Source organism: Mercurialis annua, linkage group LG2 (genome assembly GCF_937616625.2).
Source record: "Mercurialis annua linkage group LG2, ddMerAnnu1.2, whole genome shotgun sequence".
NCBI classification, from domain to species: domain Eukaryota; kingdom Viridiplantae; phylum Streptophyta; class Magnoliopsida; order Malpighiales; family Euphorbiaceae; genus Mercurialis; species Mercurialis annua.
The window spans coordinates 3,222,146-3,240,072 of NC_065571.1; the positions used below are offsets into that span (position 1 = coordinate 3,222,146).

The following is a 17,927-nucleotide window of genomic DNA, read 5'->3' on the forward strand; positions in this document are numbered from 1 at the left end:
AGTTGAATATTTTTATGCCATAGTTTAAACAACGTGCTTAAATTTTTGCAAATGTGAATTGTGTGACTTTTTTTGTAAATAATCCTAAAATTTATTTTTTATTTTTCTTTTGTAGATTTTCTTCCTTCATAAATGTCATATAACTTTTTGTGAAGTTTATGATATTAGATTTTGATATTTTTATGAACTTATTGGAGTGAGAATAAATTACAATTAATGATAATTTTATTTGTAATATACTTTCAACCAAACTCATTTAAAGACTAAACAGATAACCACTGGATAGAAAAATATATGTCAAATTGCACAGTTAAAAAGTTCTATAAACACGTTTTTAATATTGGATTAGTTCTTTTTTTATATTTCTTAAATATTATACTTCCTATAACCTTTAATTGATATTATATTTGTTATTAACCAAACAAAAATCATAATCCCAAAGGAAGTTTTAGTTTTTGAGCAAGCACATAGAGAATGGAAAATCAAGATATGAGAAAATGGGTCATAAGAGCCACTCACCACTCACTTGCATTGACATATATATGTGGTAGATAATTAATTGCTCTATTTTTCTTTTTCATACTTATAATTAGTGCATTATACATTTAATGTCACTCCTCCAAATTGCCTATCAAATCGTCCTCTTCAGTTCTCAACATTTTTCTCTCATCTCCTTCAATTTATTGATCATGTAGCACTTATATTAAACTGATTGATTGATAAGAATATCAGTTTGATCAAATGTGTCAATATATTGCTCAATTCTATCCCATCTCTAATAGCCAACGCTCTGTGAAAGCTACGAACTTAAAAATGGAGAACAATTTGAAAAAATAACCTCAAATTTTTGTGTTTAACCCCGAATCAAATTGTTCGGGATAACGTTTTGAAGTTGCCATGCACCCACTTCTTTAAAGCTATATGGGCCACCTTATAGTCACTGTCTTTATCATTTCATTCTCATAATAATAATCTTATATTATTTTGAATTTAATGATTAATCACCTATAACCTTGGATTTTGCCAAAGAATAAAGAGAAAATTAGAGAAAATACTCTTTTTTTGAAAATAATATGACTTCCTACCTCAATAAGGAAAAGATAAAAAAAATACCTCATTATTTTAATGTTTTTATTTTTTTACTCTAACACCTATTTATATTATAATTATATCTGACTTTTATTGTTATTTTACTTTAGCCATATTTGACAACTATCATTTATTTTCTTTTTCTCTCTCTCCTTTTCTCTTTCTTCTTCATTCCTTTTGTTCTCATTCTCTACACTTTTTTTCCACCATTCTTTTTTTTTCATTTTATTCTTCTTCTTCATTCATTTTATTCTTCTTCTTCATTCATTTTTTATTTTTATTTCTTCTTCATCGTTAATTCATCATTCCGTCGTCGCTCCGCCATCATTCCGCCGCTGCTCATCCGTTTTTCATATTCAATTTTAGCGTTTTTTCCTTGACTCGTGGTGATTAATACGATTTGTTTAACTTTCAGATCTAAATAAATTACTCTTGAATTTTCTCAATTTTAGATCTAAAAATCTGCATTAAAAACGTTTTTATACACAAAAAATGATTTTCTGAAAAAAAACAGCTTCTGATTATCATATGAGTATCATCACTGCATTATCATGCAAGTATCATAACACTGCATAAAAAATTAATTTTTTTATTAAAAAACAGCGTCTGATTATCATGTTATTATCATGTCGCATAACATTAATTATATGATTTATGATAAGGTTATGATAATACAAATGTACGATAATGATAATAGTATGATAATGTTTTTATGGTAATATAATGATAAGCTTATAACAGTATGATAATATGATACTTACATGAATTTTTTTTTACAAAATAGTGTCATATGATAATATTTTATCATATGATAACGAGATGATAATATTTATGGTACATATATGATAATATCTATGATAATGTATGATAAAATAATGTCTGATTATCATGTCGTTATCATAACACTGGAGTATGATAATTAGATGATAATGAATTATGATAAGGTTATGATAACTGGATGATAACGTACGTGAAAATAGAATTACAAAAAGATTCATGACACCAGTATGATAATCAGATGATAATAAAATAATAAAATTATGATAATAGTATGATAATATGATACATGTATGTAAAAATATGACAGAAAAATTATGATAATGAGATGATAATGTAAAGATAATATGATATCTGTATGAAAAAATAATTACAAAAAAATTATGATAACGAGATGATAATGTGAAGATAATAGTATGATTATATGATACATGTATGAAAAAAACAATTACAAAAAAATTATGATAATAAGATGATAAAGTGAAGATAATAGTATGATAATATGACCTTATTATACTTCATTATCATACTATTTTCTTCACATTATCATCTTGTTATCATAATTTTTATGTAATTATTTTCATATAGGTATCATATTATCATACTGTTATCATAATTTTATTATTATGTCGTTGTCATAACATTATTATTTAGGTACAATAATACATTATCATCTCGGTATCATATGATTATATTAAGATAACGAGATGATAATACAGTGATAACAATATGATAATCAATTTTTTTGTAGAAAATCTTTCTTTTTACAGTGTTATGATAACAACATGATAATACAGTGATACTTATATGATAATCAAAGACTGTTTTTTTTTTATAAAAAATTATTTTTTTTCTACAGTGTTATGATAATCATATGATAATCAGATACTGTTTTTTTGCAGAAAATCGTTTTTTGTGCAGAAAATCGTTTTTTCATAATAACATCGTTTTTCATGCAGATTTTTAGATCTAAAATTGAAAAACAAATCAAAAGTAATTTATTTAGATCTGAATGTTATAAAAATCACAATAATCACCATAAATTAAAGAAAAGTTTGCTAAAATAAAATATGAAAGAACAATGCAGCGACGATGGAGCAATGAAGAAACGGCGGTGGAGCGATGAAGGAACGAAGAAGAAAGAAAGAAAATGGAGAAGAAAAGAAGAAATAAAAAAGAAAAAGAAAATTGACGAAGAAAAAAAGAAATAGAGAAGAAGAAGAGAGATGAGAGAGGAGAGAGAGAGAGAGACATATAAAAATATGACAGCTGTAACATGATAAGAGAAATTATAATTAGAGTAAAAAATTAAAGAAAAGTAGGTATTATTATAATATAAACATGCTTTAGAGTAAAAAAATAAAAGCATTAAAATGATGAGGTGTTTTCTCTATCTTTTCCTTATTAAGGTAGGAAATCAAATTATTTTAAAAAATAGAGTATTATCCTAATCTTCTCAAGAATAAATTTAGTTTAATTTGTCTCTAGCTACCTGCATAGAGAATGGATTTTGTTATGTTACGGAAAGACATACATTGGGCCGGTATCTGTCCGACCATCTTGGACCGAGCTTTAACCTTTTTTTTCCTACTTTAAGTCAGTTTTGAACCCGAGCCCGTAATAAGTCTGTTTTTATATGTGGAATTGACCTTTTGTAATTGATTAAATTTTAATGTAGGTCAATCAACTTGATTTTACATAAATTTAATATATGAGCTGAGTTTAGAAAGAAAACATTAAATCTGAACTGAATTTAAACTTGCATTTTCAGAAATAAAGTCCAATTGGATCTGATCTAATCCGAATCTGTCTAAAATGCGGTCTATGAACACATATAAAGTTAACCTATATAAGAGAATCATTAAATGGCTAAATGCTTTATTTGCTTGCAAGTTATTTGGAGATTTCTTAGGAAATTAATATTTTGTACTTAGGTAGTACGAAATCATTGCTTTTTTTAGTTCAAGATAAACTCAAACAATTCTCCTTTATCTTTCTTTTGCTATTGACAATTAATCACATGTTAAAACAATATCTGAAAAAACATGATTACTAATCATAGGAGTGGATATTAAAGCTAAAATTGATCGCGTGTTGAATCATTATAAAATTAAAAATATTACACTACCCAAAATAAAATATTATAAAAATTCAGTGATTGTCATTTACGCCACATAGGCAACATATTACATGAAATTAGATAAAAAAATCCCGCTTTAAAAAAATTTAAATTCAATAATTAAATTGAAATAGATCAAATATCATGATCAAATAAAACACTACAAAAATTTAAGGGATAATGTCAAAAAAATTCACAAACTTTACATGTTTTTCCATTTTAATCACGCAGTTTAAATTTTGTCATTTTCATACATGAACTACCACTTTTTTCCAAATTCATACACGGTGCTGACGTGTCACGGCTCCATTGGTGTAATTTGCTGAGGTGGAGGTCATTTACACCAATGAATGAGTGCCACCTCAGCGTCGTGTATGAATTTGGGAAAAAGTGATAGTTCGTGCATGAAAATGACAAAATTTAAATTACGTGATTAAAATGAAAAAATATATAAAGTTCGTGATTTTTTTTGATATTAATTCAAAATTTAATGATTTTCAAATTATCTATGCTGATTCTTAACGACATTTTTTGGTTTGTCAAAGGCTATAATTTCATCGGATATGGATTTCCAAGTTCAGAACACAATACCTAAGTGGGCCTCGGTTGAAGAAATTGGGCCCATGATGTACATTTCATAGAACAAGGGGTATGTTTGCTATAAGTTACAAAAAAACAGGTCAAATCAAAAATAACCTAAAACTGAGGGGTTCATATGTAACAAAAATAATAAAGCCTTAAATTTGTTTCATAAACCGCAAGTCACTCCCATTCTCACATTGTCTTCTTTTTCAATTGTTTAAAATTTTAAATGATTCAGAGGTAAACAAGTTAAATTTTTAAGAAATGGCTTCTTTAGTTCTTCGTCTTCGGCATAAGAAAATTTCTTATTTGGGGCTCTCTCACCTTCTAAAAGGTTCAATTTCATAATCTTTGTAGTTTTTTTTCATGTTTCTTTAATTTTAGCATGATTTGTTAGAGCTAATTCACAGTTAATAATGTTCAAGATTGGTTTCATGTTGGTTATAATAAGTTTTTATTCAATGAAATGTTTTACAAATTTATGTGTTCATAGCAGAGAAATTGGAGCCATGTGAGGTGAAGCTTGAATGCAATGTATTGAGACATTACAGCAGTGATAATCGTAGAGCTAAGATTGATCTTACAGACTTGACGTAAGCATTGCTTTTTACTTGTTTTTAAACTTCTTGTAATTGTTGGGTTACTTAGGATCTTAATCTTTGATTGTGGTTTAACATTACTATCCTATTAGCTAAATATGTTTATTAATTCAGTTGTCCTCATTCGTGGTACCCGAATGCTCGGAGAAAGCAGCGGAAGGTTTTTGTTCATGTGGGCCCCACGAACAGTGGTAAAACATATCACGCTTTGAAGCGATTAGAGTCGAGTTCATCTGGTATACTTTTAATTTTCTTTACTATAATTGTCATTGATGTTAGTATCCTGAGATATTTAGAGAGAGCAATAATGGAGCAAATGAGGCATGAGAACTATGTTGATCTTCTATTGGCATTCTCTTTATCAATTGGCAGGGATATATTGTGGTCCTTTGAGGTTGTTGGCATGGGAGGTGGCAAAAAGGTTGAACAATGCACAAGTTCCTTGTGACTTGATTACAGGACAGGAAAGAGAGGAAGTTGATGATGCAAGACATAAGGCTGTGACCGTTGAAATGGCTGATGTAAACTCTGATTACAGTTGTGCTGTTGTTGATGAAATTCAGGTATGATGCATCTGATTGGAAGAGTTGATTCTCGTCTAATCTTATCAATATATGTAAGACTCAAATGATCAGTTCAGATGCAGCATAGGAATAGCAGAATTCATACTGAAATAGACACATGTGTTTTTGGAATAGCAGCCTTTGATCCTTCATCACTTTGAAATATTCTTGATCAACCAAAATTTAACCAAATATCATTATCCTCTGTAAGTGTCCGTTTCATCTAGTTCTGAAACAAATTAGTATAACTTAGTTCTTATAATATATAGATTTGTACAGTCTTTTTTACTTTACCTAAAAGAAATAGTTGTATCTATGAGTGCTGAATTTACATATTTTAGATTGTAGAAGTGGTGAAAATGTATGTTTGGTCTCTGGACCTGATATGATTCTAAATAAGTCATGATAAGGACTAGGCTTTCCATTCTAACATGTATGTATCATGAAGTATAGATTTTGGTACTTGGGACTTCTGTATTCATCAGCTAATTGGACTACCACTGTCAACTTCAAAATAGTTTAGGGTCTCTTTTGATGTCAAGGTAGGCAGTTATATAGTTCAACATCTCACATATAGCTTGTATGCAAATAACGGTTTCAACATAAATCCCAGTATGAGGTATTGGATGTTAGGGTGATAGTTAATGGATTTCTAATCTTTGGTTCTTTCTAGTTCCTTTTTCATTTTTCAGATGGTTGGTTGTAAAACAAGGGGTTTCTCATTTACGCGTGCTCTGTTGGGAATTTCTGCTGATGAACTCCACCTTTGTGGCGATCCTGCTGCTGTTCCTCTTATTGAGGAAATACTAAAGGTGACGGGTGATGATATCAAGGTAAAACAATTGTTTCCAATGCATTTTTGGACTATTCTTCCCTTTTTAAAGTTTTTATTCGCCAAGGTAATAGCAGCTATATTGGTTTTTTCGCTATCAGATGAAACCCTCCAACTGTTGTTGACTAAACATGTTGTAGTGATCTGAACGCTATCTTGTGTCATACTTGATTGTTTGAATGCGTATGGCGGCGATAAATAATGAAGCATAATGCAATGACATATTCCTGTTTGCTTATCTTCATGCTTCCAAATTTCTAATTTAATGCATGTGGTTTCTTCTTCGCCATCTTCTCTTTTTTCCTTCATTTGGAAAGATATAGCAAGATATTAATAATATAGTATCACGAATCATGCTATGCTGATGCAAATTTTTTGTGTAGTTTTTTAATAGATGTTGAACTGTCCCTGCAGCAAAAGGGAGCACAGGGACGGCAACAAAAGTTAGACTCTCATTTTAAGAGAGACAAAGTTCACAATGAAAATTAATAGCATAATTTAAAATCATATTTGTAGGTGTAATTAAATGTAGTTAACAATCAATTGTTTCTTTGATTCATTAGTTACATGTTTGTCAGTGATGTTTGCATGAAAGAAATTGTTGTTGAAATTTCATTATGTTTTCTGTCCGTTTTGATGCCCCAGGTTCAATACTACGAGAGACTTTTACCATTAATACCATTAAAAAGACCTCTCGGATCCTTTCTTAATATTAAAACAGGCGATTGCATTGTAACATTTTCACGTCGTGAAATATATCGGTTGAAGGTTAGTGATATTTTCATAAAAAAAATTAAATCTTCTTTCGTATTCATCGTTGTTTTTCCCCCTTCATCTTGACTTGTTTAGGTGCATCTAGTTACGTACACCATCTTGTCAATTCCTATGTATTGTGGTATCATGTGTGCTGTTCTACATTATTTTCTTTTATGTCCTTCATTCTCTTCATGTCTGATAATATTCTGTTGAAAATTGGAGTATTCAGATCTTGCAACTGGATAATTGGTAATAGAAAAAAAGAAGCGAAAACCTAGTAGCATTGGGGGAGTTGGTTCACATTTCTTGTTTACAGTGCATGCTAATGCTACTCAGTACTCAGTTTAAGTGTAGAACATTTCTTTGGTTGTTTTACCATCTTTTTCTAAGTGTGTTTCTCTTCTGTTGTTTCCAGAAAAAAATTGAAAGCGCAGGAAAGCATCTCTGTTCTGTTGTTTATGGTTCGCTGCCACCAGAAACAAGAACAAGACAGGTGCATGATCCTATTTGCTTTTGAGAATCTTTGTAGTTTACATTGTTGGAGTACTAAAATTTTCTGAACTTTCAATATGCATTCTCATTTGGCACTTCTCTTCTCATGTTTCGATTCTACAATTTTTAGCTATCATGTTTATTATACAATTGATCTCCCCCAATGAGTTTCTTTTTCATAATAAACCTTTTGTTTCTTTTGAACTCTCTCTTTTCTTTCTAAAATAATTTTAATGCCTTTTGCGGAAATTAGCATTTTACTGAAGACATATTTTGTAGTATATGGTTTCAGAAATTGAAATTTTATGCAGTTAATTGTTTACTTAGCTTTGTTATTCCTTTTGTTATGTCTATAATAACAGGAGTATGATTAACATGTTCTGTAGGATTGCAGGCAACAATGTTCAATGATGCCAGCAGTGAATTTGATGTTCTTGTGGCCAGTGATGCCATTGGAATGGGTCTTAACTTGAACATCTCTAGAATCATATTTTCAACAATGAAAAAGTTTGATGGAGTTGAGATGCGATCTCTAACAGTACCAGAGATTAAACAAATTGCAGGTAACTTATCGCACAGCTCTTAACACGAGGAATATCACCTTGGTCACATTTTTGGTCTCATCATGGTTTTTACTTTATATATTTTGTTGATGTACTTTAAGTCGATCGGTCAAAGGATCGGGAGTTGGTATAATATGTCCTTTTGTTATGTTCTAATACTACTGCTACCTAGTTAGATGTATTGTCAGTGTTTATATGTCAGTTATTGTATTTTGTGGTTTACTTAATTATTGTTTATTTTTTTATCCATTTCCTTTGGTTGTTATTTATGTACGTCTTTTGCTTTCTCCTCATTTGTGGATGTAATGCTTGCAGGGCGGGCTGGAAGGTATGGATCAAATTACCCAGTTGGAGAAGTGACTTGTCTAAGTGCAAATGATCTGCCCTTGCTTCACTCATCGTTGGAATCACCATCTCCTGTTCTTGAAGTGACTAACACTGTTCCTACACTATTTTACATGTGATAGTTTCACACCTTAGGATATTGCTTCTCACTAATTCTAAGTTATATAAACTGCAGAGAGCTGGATTATTTCCTACCTTTGATTTGATGTATATGTATTCAAGGTTACACCCAGAAAAAGGATTTTACCAGATATTGGTTAGCTACTTTACAACCCTCTTTAATATAATTATATTGGATATATTATGTGTGTTGATTAATTCATGTCATTCTTGCATATTCAGTAGCAACAAATGGCTATATTGTAACTTTATTCTCATGCAGTTGATGCAAATCATTGTGACAATCTGTTGCATCTTCTCACGAGCATAAACTCTGTGGATGGGATGTCCATACATTTTTTTCTCTTTTGTGTGGAGTTTTTTTCTTATAGGTCTGACAAATAAATACGGTTTTCAGTGTCAACTTGCTGCTATGTATAATTAACTTAATACACATTGATTGATAGATTTAACTTCGGGAGAAATAGAATAAACAAATTTAGGATATTCTACAATCCAATTTTTACATAATGCAAACGGAAAAAACTATATCATGTTATTATTTTATGCAGTATTATCATGTGCATGAACTTTGCTTTTTTGTAAATCGTAACAATATATCCTATGCTGTTTTAAGTTCCCTGTATCAGTGATTTTGGTTCAGAGTTTAGCTTGATTTTTGATACCTTTTAAAGATTTTGGAAATTGACATCTTTCTTGTTTATTAATTATTATTATAATGGTAATCTTTCAATGACTTTATACATGTTATTTGCTATTCTGTTGACCTTTTTACCTTTACCTCCCCCAACACCCTGCAGGAACATTTTGTTGAGAATGCCAAATTATCTCCAAATTATTTCATTGCTGATTGTGAGGAAATATTGGTATGTAAACATCTATGTGCATATTTATGTTTTGTTACCTTTCAATTGAAGAAAAATGTATATCTTACCATTCTTGTTTGCAACTTGATATATGTAACATTTCCTCTCGTTTGCCTTTCTACTCTTTTGCCTTTCTACTCCTTGGTCCTTTTTGAAATCTTAGTAAGTTTACTGTCTGATTTTCTTAAATTGATTAATATCAGAAAGTTGCCGCTGTAATCGATGAAATGCCACTTTCGCTGAATGATAAGTACCTGTTCTGTATCAGGTATCAATTTTTTTTCTTTGTCAAAATGAAAGCATTTCAAAATCTTGGCTTTTTTCGTAGAACTTGAAACTTCCATGATTATCTGGTTTCTTTATCATATTCTTCACTGGCTAATATGTATTCAATTATGGATTATCTATTTAGGGAAGGAAATTTAATTCCTAATTTGTATGCAGCCCAGTTGATATGAACGATGAGATCTCGTCTCAGGGTCTTACACAGGTAAACTTGTTGAATGTGCGAATTTATTATCCGAGCAAAAAAGCGAAGTTAACAGTTGCATTTTGATGGACCAGTTCGCTGAAAATTACGCAAGGAAAGGCGTTGTTCGACTTAAAGAAATATTTACCCCAGGGACACTTCAGGTGCCTAAAACACAACATGCACTTCAGGAACTTGAATCTATTCACAAGGTTGATTCTTTTGCTACTCAAATTTAGAAATGTATTATTGAATAGATTATATCTTGCTTAACTGCATTTCCAAGGTTTTTTTTTCCGTCTGATATCTGTTTTTTCCTGGTCTAATGGTAGGTATTGGATCTCTACGTATGGTTGAGTTTCCGATTGGAGGATTCATTTCCAGACCATGAGCTGGCAGCTTCACAAAAATCTCTGTGTAGCCTGTAAGTAGTTGGATCTAATGTCTTTTATTGGTTTCCATCTAGTTTTTATATTTACTCTTACATTGTAATGAACTTGTAGGCTAATTGAGGAGTTTCTTGAAAGATTAGGATGGCAGAAGCCAACAGCAAAGAGGCTATCACCATGGAAGATTTCAACTTCTCTATTGTCTAAACATAATTTTCAACATTTGTAAATAATTCATGTCATGAAAAACATCAGTTAAAATCAATAAAATATCCTTTTTAATGCTTTTTATGTTTCTAAAAGTCGACAGAATGAAGTAAAATACATAACTAGATCTCATCAAAGATCCTCTAAGCCTAAATTAAAGTGTAGTCTGCAACATCAAGTTCTGAATCTTTTCCTTAGCTTCTGTCAGATTATTTTTCTCAAGTTCCTCCACCAACATCTTGTACGACCGATCTCGAGGAATCATTCCCTTCAATACCATTTCTTCAAAGAACGAACAAGCAAGTTCGAGCTGCCCGCTCCTACATAACCCGTTTACCAAAAGAGCATATGTACCCAGCTCGATACTCACATTGTTCTTAAACATGTGAGTCAACAGAAACTTTAGCACCTTAATTCTCTTTTTTCTGCAGCACATCTTCAACAAAGGTGCATACGTCTGTATATCCGGTTTGCACGAATCTTCTTCCATTCTTCTAAGTAACTTAAGCGAATTCTCTTCATCCAAATGAGTACAAGCAGATGTAATCATAGTATTATACGTCACTAAATCACGATTAACTCCTTGTTGTTTCATATCCTCAAAAACATCCCAAGCATCCTTCAATCTACCAGATTGAGATAAGATATAAATCAAAGAGCTGTAAAATGAAGTATCTGGCACACAACCATTCCTCTTCATCGTCTCGTAAACCTCCAAAGCTTTCGTAACTTGCTTCGCTTTCCCTAAAGCATGCATACAAATAGTATAGGTTATCACATTAGGCTTGCAATCATTCTCTTGCATCTCAGCTAACACCGCATCCACATTTCTAAAATCTTTCAATGTGCAATACAATTCAATGAAACAAGTGTACGAAACAACATCAGGTTGAAACCCATGTTTCACCATTTCATTCATGATCATTCTCGCATTATCCGACATTCTTGCCCTACAATACCCGTGTATCAAAACATTGAAACTATGCAAATCCACGGGTATACTCTCTTTAAACTCCGTAAACACACTATAAGCTTGCTCGACGCTTCCCCCTTTAACTAACGCATCCATTAGTACATTCACTGCCTCTATGTCTATACTAAGACCAAATTTTTCAATTCCTCTGAATGCTTCAATGGCATCCTGAAAATTACCAGCTTTCGCAAGGCGTCTCATAACCTTAGTCATTGTAACCAACGAAACGTACCCTTTTAAATCTTTCATTTCCCCAACTAAATCCCACATGAGACTAAACTCCTTGCGCTTCCCCAAGATATCAACCATCAAATCATACAACTCGGGCGAATGCACATAACCTGTTTGAGTTTTTGCCCAAGTGAAAACTCCAAACGCTGGAACCCAGTTATTACTAAACCTATTCAAAAGCTGTGAAATCAAACCGACTGTTGGGTTAACACCACACCCGTGTAGCGCCTCGACAACGCCATCCGTTGACGGGTAGTGTTTGTTTAAGATTTCACTCAGTGTATCAATGTCGCTAGCTTCGCGTTGGAACAGCAAGTGATTGCCGATTTCAACGGTGGTTGTGTGGTTGTGAGGCTCAACCCACTCGGTGAGTGAGGGGATGATGAAATCGCCGTCTGGGAGTTGTGGGTTCTTGGCGTTGGTAAACCAAGTTGGGAGATCGGTTAACTCGGGCGAGTCGGGTGTAATGAGAGGTGTAGGGAGGGTTTTGAGTAATAAGGGGCTGTAAATGGGAGTTTTTGAAGAGGAAAAGAGTTGGTAGAGTTTGTGAATTTGGTGTTTTTGTGACATTTTGTTTAGACAACTCAAAAAATTTCGAAGTGAAAGGAACTGAGAGTCTGAGATGGTTAAGTGCAGCAGCATTCAAATTTTGGCTCTTTCAAAACTTCATATACTAAGGGCCAAATTCATCTTAAGACCCTTATACTTTCATTTTTTTATTTATTTAGTCTTTTTCTAAAATTTTGTATTCATCAAGTCTCTGTACTTTACGGATTAGTTTACTCGGTCTTTTTGGATGGAATCACTACGCGTGTGTTCAGTTTTTGTTATCAAAAATGATAAGTGGGTTTTGATTAATAGGTTAAGTTTTTATTTGATTTTTTTTTAAATTTTTATTTATCTAGCCATTCTTCAAGTTCGTTTCACGTGCATTTTATGGAAAGTTTAGTGCAAGCTTCTTATCCATCCAAAAAAGGATTTAGAGATTCAAAATAAATAAAATATATGGACTAAATAAAATTAATTTTAAAAAAAATAACTAAATAAACAAAAAGATGAAAGTATATGGGCTTAAAATAGATTTTGTATATATTAAACAAAAAAAGGTGGATCCACCCCTATATCTCGCAGTCAAATAATCACTTGTAATTTTTTACTCAATTATGTTTTTGAATTTGTATTTTGAATTTAAACAAAATAATGCGTTTGGGATATATAAATTTAAAATATTTGATCTAGAAACACGTTTGAGGTATATAAATTTAAAATATTTGATCTGAAAACATAATTTGGAATCTAAAGTTTGAAAATGACTTATTTAAATAAACACAAAAAATTAAAATTTAATTCATTTCATTTCAACTCACTTGCTTAAAAGCCGGGTTGACTCTTTGGAATGTTACTGCAGTAGATTATGCTACTAGCAATTAACCAGCCACTGTGAAAGAATGACACATGTAAATAAACTGATATAAATACAACATGATTCGAACATCCGTACAAAGTGAATTGACATGTGCGTCACCAAAAACGCAGCGTTTGACTTCGTAAATCGCGCACTTTATGTTCTCCAAGCTCAAATTTGGGTAAAATAAACCCTAATTATTACTCTTCGTCATCTCCGTTCAACGATTAACAATTTGCTAAGGTAATCTTAGTTCCCCATGTTTTTGATCATTAGCTTTTCAAGTTTACTTAACTAATTTCATCGCAGAACATGAGAGTTATATTTTATTGCTTTCTTAAATTATTTTTTAAAAAATGTACAATAATTTTAGCAGAATGATTAATTTGCAGAAGAATGAAGAGAACAATGCCATGGAATGATCAGGTTGATATATTATCATCAGATGAATTTTCCTCTTCGTCTTCTGTAGACATGAACACTAATGATGGAGTTCATAAGATTACTGTGGATCTACCTATTAAGCAATTATCATCCCAAGGTATTGTTTATTCATTTATTTGATCTTAATTAAGCCTTTGTGTTTTTTTTTAGTAAAACATGTTCATAGGATTTAATTCTTGAAAATTTCATGTCACTTAGAGAGTGAATTTAGAGTGATTGAATTGACCAGTAATGCCCGAATATGGATTGCGATACAGTGCCGAATTTGCTCGATTCTATAGAAATCGATAGGGAAATTTAGAATTAAATGGAATTTAGCATGAAAAATTATTATGAATCGTAGTATATTTAGACTTAGCTGAAACACTGTTAATTAACGTTTTCATGTGCTACCCTTTTGTATACCGGAGCTTATATCACTTTTTGTATCGGATAAAAGTTAATTACTTGAATCATTGGCCTTGTGGTTGATGCATTTTTTCTCCATGGAAAGATGCCTAATATTTACTGTCCGAGATATTGTTGGTCAAGAAATTAATGTGATTGGTGAAGTACAATAATTATTAGGAAATAATCGAGTTCGGGCTGTAAATATATGAGTGCTATAGCCTATAGATGGTTTAATGAGAGGAAGGGAAATGATCGACATAGGAGCTTCTCTTAGTGATCCAGTTGGAGGAGTGACACTAGAACGATTTTTCAACGTGTTTGGAGAATCCGTTGTTAGAAATTGCATTTTGTATTTTATTGGAATGCTAAAAAAATTGTTCGTGCCTTTTAATCTTACAATGCCAGTGTGATTTACTATTTAGGTGTATTGATAAGAAGAGCTGAAATGTATCAAGATTATATGAGGAAGCTTCCAATTCCGACACAGCATGGCTCTGTCATTCTGTTTACTTCGTGGGTGGGTCTAGGGAATTCGATTAAGCAATTGTATGAGCAGCCCTTACATTACCTTACAAACCTTCTTCTAAGACAGTGGGATCAGCTGAGGTTTGACAATGGAGATGAACAGCCTTTGGATATGATAATTCATCCTTGCAAGGCTGAAGCCGCAGTCTGGCTTGTCGAAGAAATTCACAGGAATACCTCATCACATCATCATCTGGCTAAACTTTGGCTGTCTGACCCAATGCATTATACCTATGTTGACTCTATTTTCCCACAACTATAAAGTGAAATGTCGGCGACCGTAACTGCTATGCTCTGACTTGTCGTGTAAGATGATTTCCGAGCTAATGTATATTTTTTTGTTTGTTTAATTTTTTGTGTTTGGCAGCTTGCTATGGTATTTTTAATTCTGCCTAGTAGGAGATGAGAAAGTTGATAGTTGTTTATTTCATTCAAGAGACTGACAAAGACCATACATCAATAACCTACATAAACTCTGAAACAGAGACAGCTTAAGGCCACAAGGCTCTTGCCGAACTATTTTCAAACAGTCTTTACTTCTCGGTTTTGGAAGTTAAAGACGGTGAAGATTGATCGGAATTGGAGAGCTCTCTGCAAATAGCCCTAATTGTATTAGGTGTCGTCCTGCAGCATCCACCGAAAAGAGAAGCCCCAGCTTCATGCCACTTTCCTATGTATGAAACAAAGCCTTCATCCGATTCTCCGCTTGATTTTGATTTCTGTGGCCCAAAACAATCACTTCATCGCCATTTTTCACATTTATATTCAACAAAGTCTGAAACACAAATGAATTCGACATGAAAGCTTACCACCCACTGCTTGTGCTCGGCATCATAAGTCTCCCCGCTATTGGGATATATGGCTATCGGCTTATCCGTAACCTGTCAGATCAATAACCCAACAACCATTATAACCACTTATTGACATATAATTTTATAGAACATATTGTTTCTGTTTTTTTTTTCGTTTGAACATTTCTCGTTTCAGTATTTCCGTGCTGCTGAAGTTTAATTAGGATTAAATTCGTCTAGTTGTTAATATAATTAAAGCATATAACTCATGTACCTTGGCAATAGAGAGGATAAGACCATGGATATATCTAGGAGGGGTACAATTGACACCAACAGCAACAACTTGGTTGCAAGAATCTGCAATTGAAGCACATTCCAGGATAGAATCCCCACTCACTACATTGATTCCATCCTTGGAATTGAAGCAAAACCATGCTGGAATATTTATACCTTCCTCTTCAAGCAACTCAGCATATGCCTAATTAACAACAAAACACATCATCATCCAATTTGTTGATCAAGGAATCTGAATTCTGCACGATGTAAACGAATATATATACCTTTGCTTCAAGCTTGTTCGGAATCGTCTCGAATGCAATTAAGTCGGCACCTGACCTGGCTAGAATCTCTAACCTTCTCCTGTGAAAATCCTTCAATGTTTGGATAGAAACTGCATCTCCATAGTTGCCACTGTAAACGAACAAGTACATGACAACTCATTGAGACCAGGGTTCCGTGAATCAAATTGGACCAGCCGGTTCAACCAAATCAATTGAAAACCGGAAAAATTAAATATATGGTTTAATTTCTTTGAACTAGAACGTGAAAAATTATTTAATAATTTAAACCGTATGTATTCCCTTATTAATTCAATATTTAAGTAAGTTATATTTTTACCTATACTCCGAGCCGTCAGCCAAATAGGCTCCATAACTGCCGATGGAAGCAGCGACAAGAATCGGACGCCTCGAAATGTTTCGATCATCCATGAAATCCCAAGAACCTTTTGTAGAATTTTCATAATAAATTTCCCTTGCTTCACACGCAATCTCAACACTTCTTCTTAGTAATAATTCTGCTTCTTCAGTTGACAATCCTTTGCTCTCAAAACCCTGAATTGTAGCCTGTCACCATTTTTTTATAATTAAAAAATTAGATTAGCCAATTGCCTGTCACGATTCTTCTGGTAATTAAGTAGTAAAGTAAAAAAATACCTGATAAGATGCTGTCAATATAATATTAGCACCAGCATCAAGATAATCCAAGTGAACCTGCAAAATTAAGAAATAACAATTGATTATTGAAATTTATCATTAAAAATAATTTAAATATGTTCTTGCATTAGGCTGCAGACAAGTGTCGGAAATAGACATGTTTATAGGTCGGGTTTAACAATCAAGTTTGACTATTTTAATATAAGTCTAAGCCCAGTGAAGTTCGGGCTATGTTTTCTAAAATTTATATAGAAATCAGATTTATTACCGAATCGGACTTGAAGTAAGAATTCATTGCCCAAGCCGCGTCTAAGACGGGTAGGTTTGGACGGACGGGACGGATATCTAGACCCATGAATAATTACAGTGGGAAATCATAAAAATTGTTAATTAGCTAGACAAGATAGGTTTAGCCACGTCTATATGTCAGAAGATAATTAACTCCACTTATTTTACTTACAACTAAGCCTGACACTGACATTTTACACATAGATTCTGTAATATATTTTCTATGTTTGAAACCATAAACAAATTATTTCAAACAAATATAACAGCATTAAAACACCAAGCGGCAAAAACAACATCAAAATTATATTATAAGAAACAAATAAAGAAAAAAAATATACTCTTCGAACAAGATGAGGAGAGCTGATAAGGCATTTGGCACTCCAGAGAGGATCGTTGAGGTCAGCACCGTGCCGCTCAAGTTCAGTGGCGAAGCCGCCGTCGATGACGGCGTAGCCACCGCAGTTTTGGAGGAAATCGGACATAAATGAGTTGCAAGTCATATTGTGTAGTCGCATGTTTGAAGAGAAGAAATGAGAGGAGTGTATATAAAGAGAATTAAAGAAATACGCAAAGTGTTGTGCAAATTAGTATTTGATTATAGGGGTAGCTGTAAGAAGTATAAGAAGGATAACGTTTTGGTTTCTTGAAACTGAATACAAACATAAATTAAAATGTTAGTAATTGGCATGTGACTTGCGAACGTTTTCTGTTTTTATAGACCAAGAGAATATTCATTTTATTTGGTGAGGAAATCAAATGGGTGGAGTGAAAATGAGAGGAGTAAAAATTAAAATGCTTGAAATATATAATTTTGATCATTTTATTAAATAAATATTTCAAAGAATATAAGGCAATTTGATCTGTTAATTTTGTAAATTCAGACAATTATATCTAATTT

At 32.4% G+C, this 17,927-nt stretch overlaps 4 protein-coding genes across 9 annotated transcripts; 2 read left to right on the forward strand and 2 right to left on the reverse strand.

Moving 5' to 3' along the window:
- The first annotated feature begins 4,750 nt into the window (after positions 1 to 4,750).
- Positions 4,751 to 10,847, forward strand: LOC126669107 (ATP-dependent RNA helicase SUV3, mitochondrial). 5 transcript variants are annotated; one of them, XM_050362443.2, is made up of 16 exons: positions 4,752 to 4,901; positions 5,061 to 5,160; positions 5,281 to 5,402; positions 5,539 to 5,729; positions 6,422 to 6,562; positions 7,207 to 7,329; positions 7,733 to 7,810; positions 8,204 to 8,372; positions 8,688 to 8,800; positions 8,893 to 8,973; positions 9,638 to 9,703; positions 9,907 to 9,971; positions 10,148 to 10,193; positions 10,268 to 10,384; positions 10,505 to 10,596; positions 10,676 to 10,847. In XM_050362443.2, exons 1-16 carry the CDS (start codon positions 4,832 to 4,834, stop codon positions 10,788 to 10,790), a joined length of 1,689 nt encoding a protein of 562 aa, XP_050218400.1. In that variant the 5' UTR covers positions 4,752 to 4,831; the 3' UTR covers positions 10,791 to 10,847. The 5 variants fall into 5 exon arrangements, with proteins under 5 accessions (XP_050218404.1, XP_050218400.1, XP_050218401.1 ...); XM_050362444.2 differs by having other exon boundaries at positions 5,064 to 5,160; XM_050362445.2 differs by lacking the exon at positions 9,638 to 9,703.
- Positions 10,817 to 12,629, reverse strand: LOC126669106 (pentatricopeptide repeat-containing protein At3g22670, mitochondrial-like). Its single transcript, XM_050362442.2, has one exon. It carries the CDS (start codon positions 12,612 to 12,614, stop codon positions 10,923 to 10,925), a length of 1,692 nt encoding a protein of 563 aa, XP_050218399.1. The 5' UTR covers positions 12,615 to 12,629; the 3' UTR covers positions 10,817 to 10,922.
- Positions 12,630 to 13,479: 850 nt separating this feature from the next.
- LOC126670091 (protein RDM1) lies at positions 13,480 to 15,086 on the forward strand. 2 transcript variants are annotated; one of them, XM_050363747.2, is made up of 3 exons: positions 13,480 to 13,620; positions 13,754 to 13,918; positions 14,634 to 15,086. In XM_050363747.2, exons 2-3 carry the CDS (start codon positions 13,774 to 13,776, stop codon positions 14,996 to 14,998), a joined length of 510 nt encoding a protein of 169 aa, XP_050219704.1. In that variant the 5' UTR covers positions 13,480 to 13,620; positions 13,754 to 13,773; the 3' UTR covers positions 14,999 to 15,086. The 2 variants fall into 2 exon arrangements, with proteins under 2 accessions (XP_050219704.1, XP_050219703.1); XM_050363746.2 differs by having other exon boundaries at positions 13,484 to 13,620; positions 13,770 to 13,918.
- A 53-nt stretch (positions 15,087 to 15,139) lies between these two features.
- Positions 15,140 to 17,709, reverse strand: LOC126670090 (homocysteine S-methyltransferase 3). Its single transcript, XM_050363745.2, has 7 exons — positions 17,368 to 17,709; positions 16,742 to 16,798; positions 16,425 to 16,651; positions 16,088 to 16,217; positions 15,802 to 16,005; positions 15,546 to 15,617; positions 15,140 to 15,455 (listed from the first exon to the last, which is right to left on the reverse strand). Exons 1-7 carry the CDS (start codon positions 17,542 to 17,544, stop codon positions 15,270 to 15,272), a joined length of 1,053 nt encoding a protein of 350 aa, XP_050219702.1. The 5' UTR covers positions 17,545 to 17,709; the 3' UTR covers positions 15,140 to 15,269.
- Between the last annotated feature and the right edge of the window lie 218 nt (positions 17,710 to 17,927).

What these genes read in the sequence shown, in the direction of transcription:
- LOC126669107 (XM_050362443.2), top strand. Translation starts at nt 4,832, where the DNA reads ATGGCTTCTTTAGTTCTTCGTCTTCGGCATAAGAAAATTTCTTATTTG. An exon ending in AAGGATTTTACCAGATATTG is followed by an intron (nt 8,974 to 9,637) that starts GTTAGCTACTTT and finishes AACACCCTGCAG; the next exon opens with GAACATTTTGTTGAGAATGC. An exon ending in CAAAAATCTCTGTGTAGCCT is followed by an intron (nt 10,597 to 10,675) that starts GTAAGTAGTTGG and finishes ATGAACTTGTAG; the next exon opens with GCTAATTGAGGAGTTTCTTG.
- LOC126670091 (XM_050363747.2), top strand. Translation starts at nt 13,774, where the DNA reads ATGAAGAGAACAATGCCATGGAATGATCAGGTTGATATATTATCATCA. An exon ending in TAAGCAATTATCATCCCAAG is followed by an intron (nt 13,919 to 14,633) that starts GTATTGTTTATT and finishes TTTACTATTTAG; the next exon opens with GTGTATTGATAAGAAGAGCT.
- LOC126669106 (XM_050362442.2), bottom strand. Translation starts at nt 12,614, where the DNA reads ATGCTGCTGCACTTAACCATCTCAGACTCTCAGTTCCTTTCACTTCGA.
- LOC126670090 (XM_050363745.2), bottom strand. Translation starts at nt 17,544, where the DNA reads ATGCGACTACACAATATGACTTGCAACTCATTTATGTCCGATTTCCTC. An exon ending in GCTGACGGCTCGGAGTATAG is followed by an intron (nt 16,218 to 16,424) that starts GTAAAAATATAA and finishes GTTCGTTTACAG; the next exon opens with TGGCAACTATGGAGATGCAG. An exon ending in CGAACAAGCTTGAAGCAAAG is followed by an intron (nt 16,006 to 16,087) that starts GTATATATATTC and finishes GTTGTTAATTAG; the next exon opens with GCATATGCTGAGTTGCTTGA.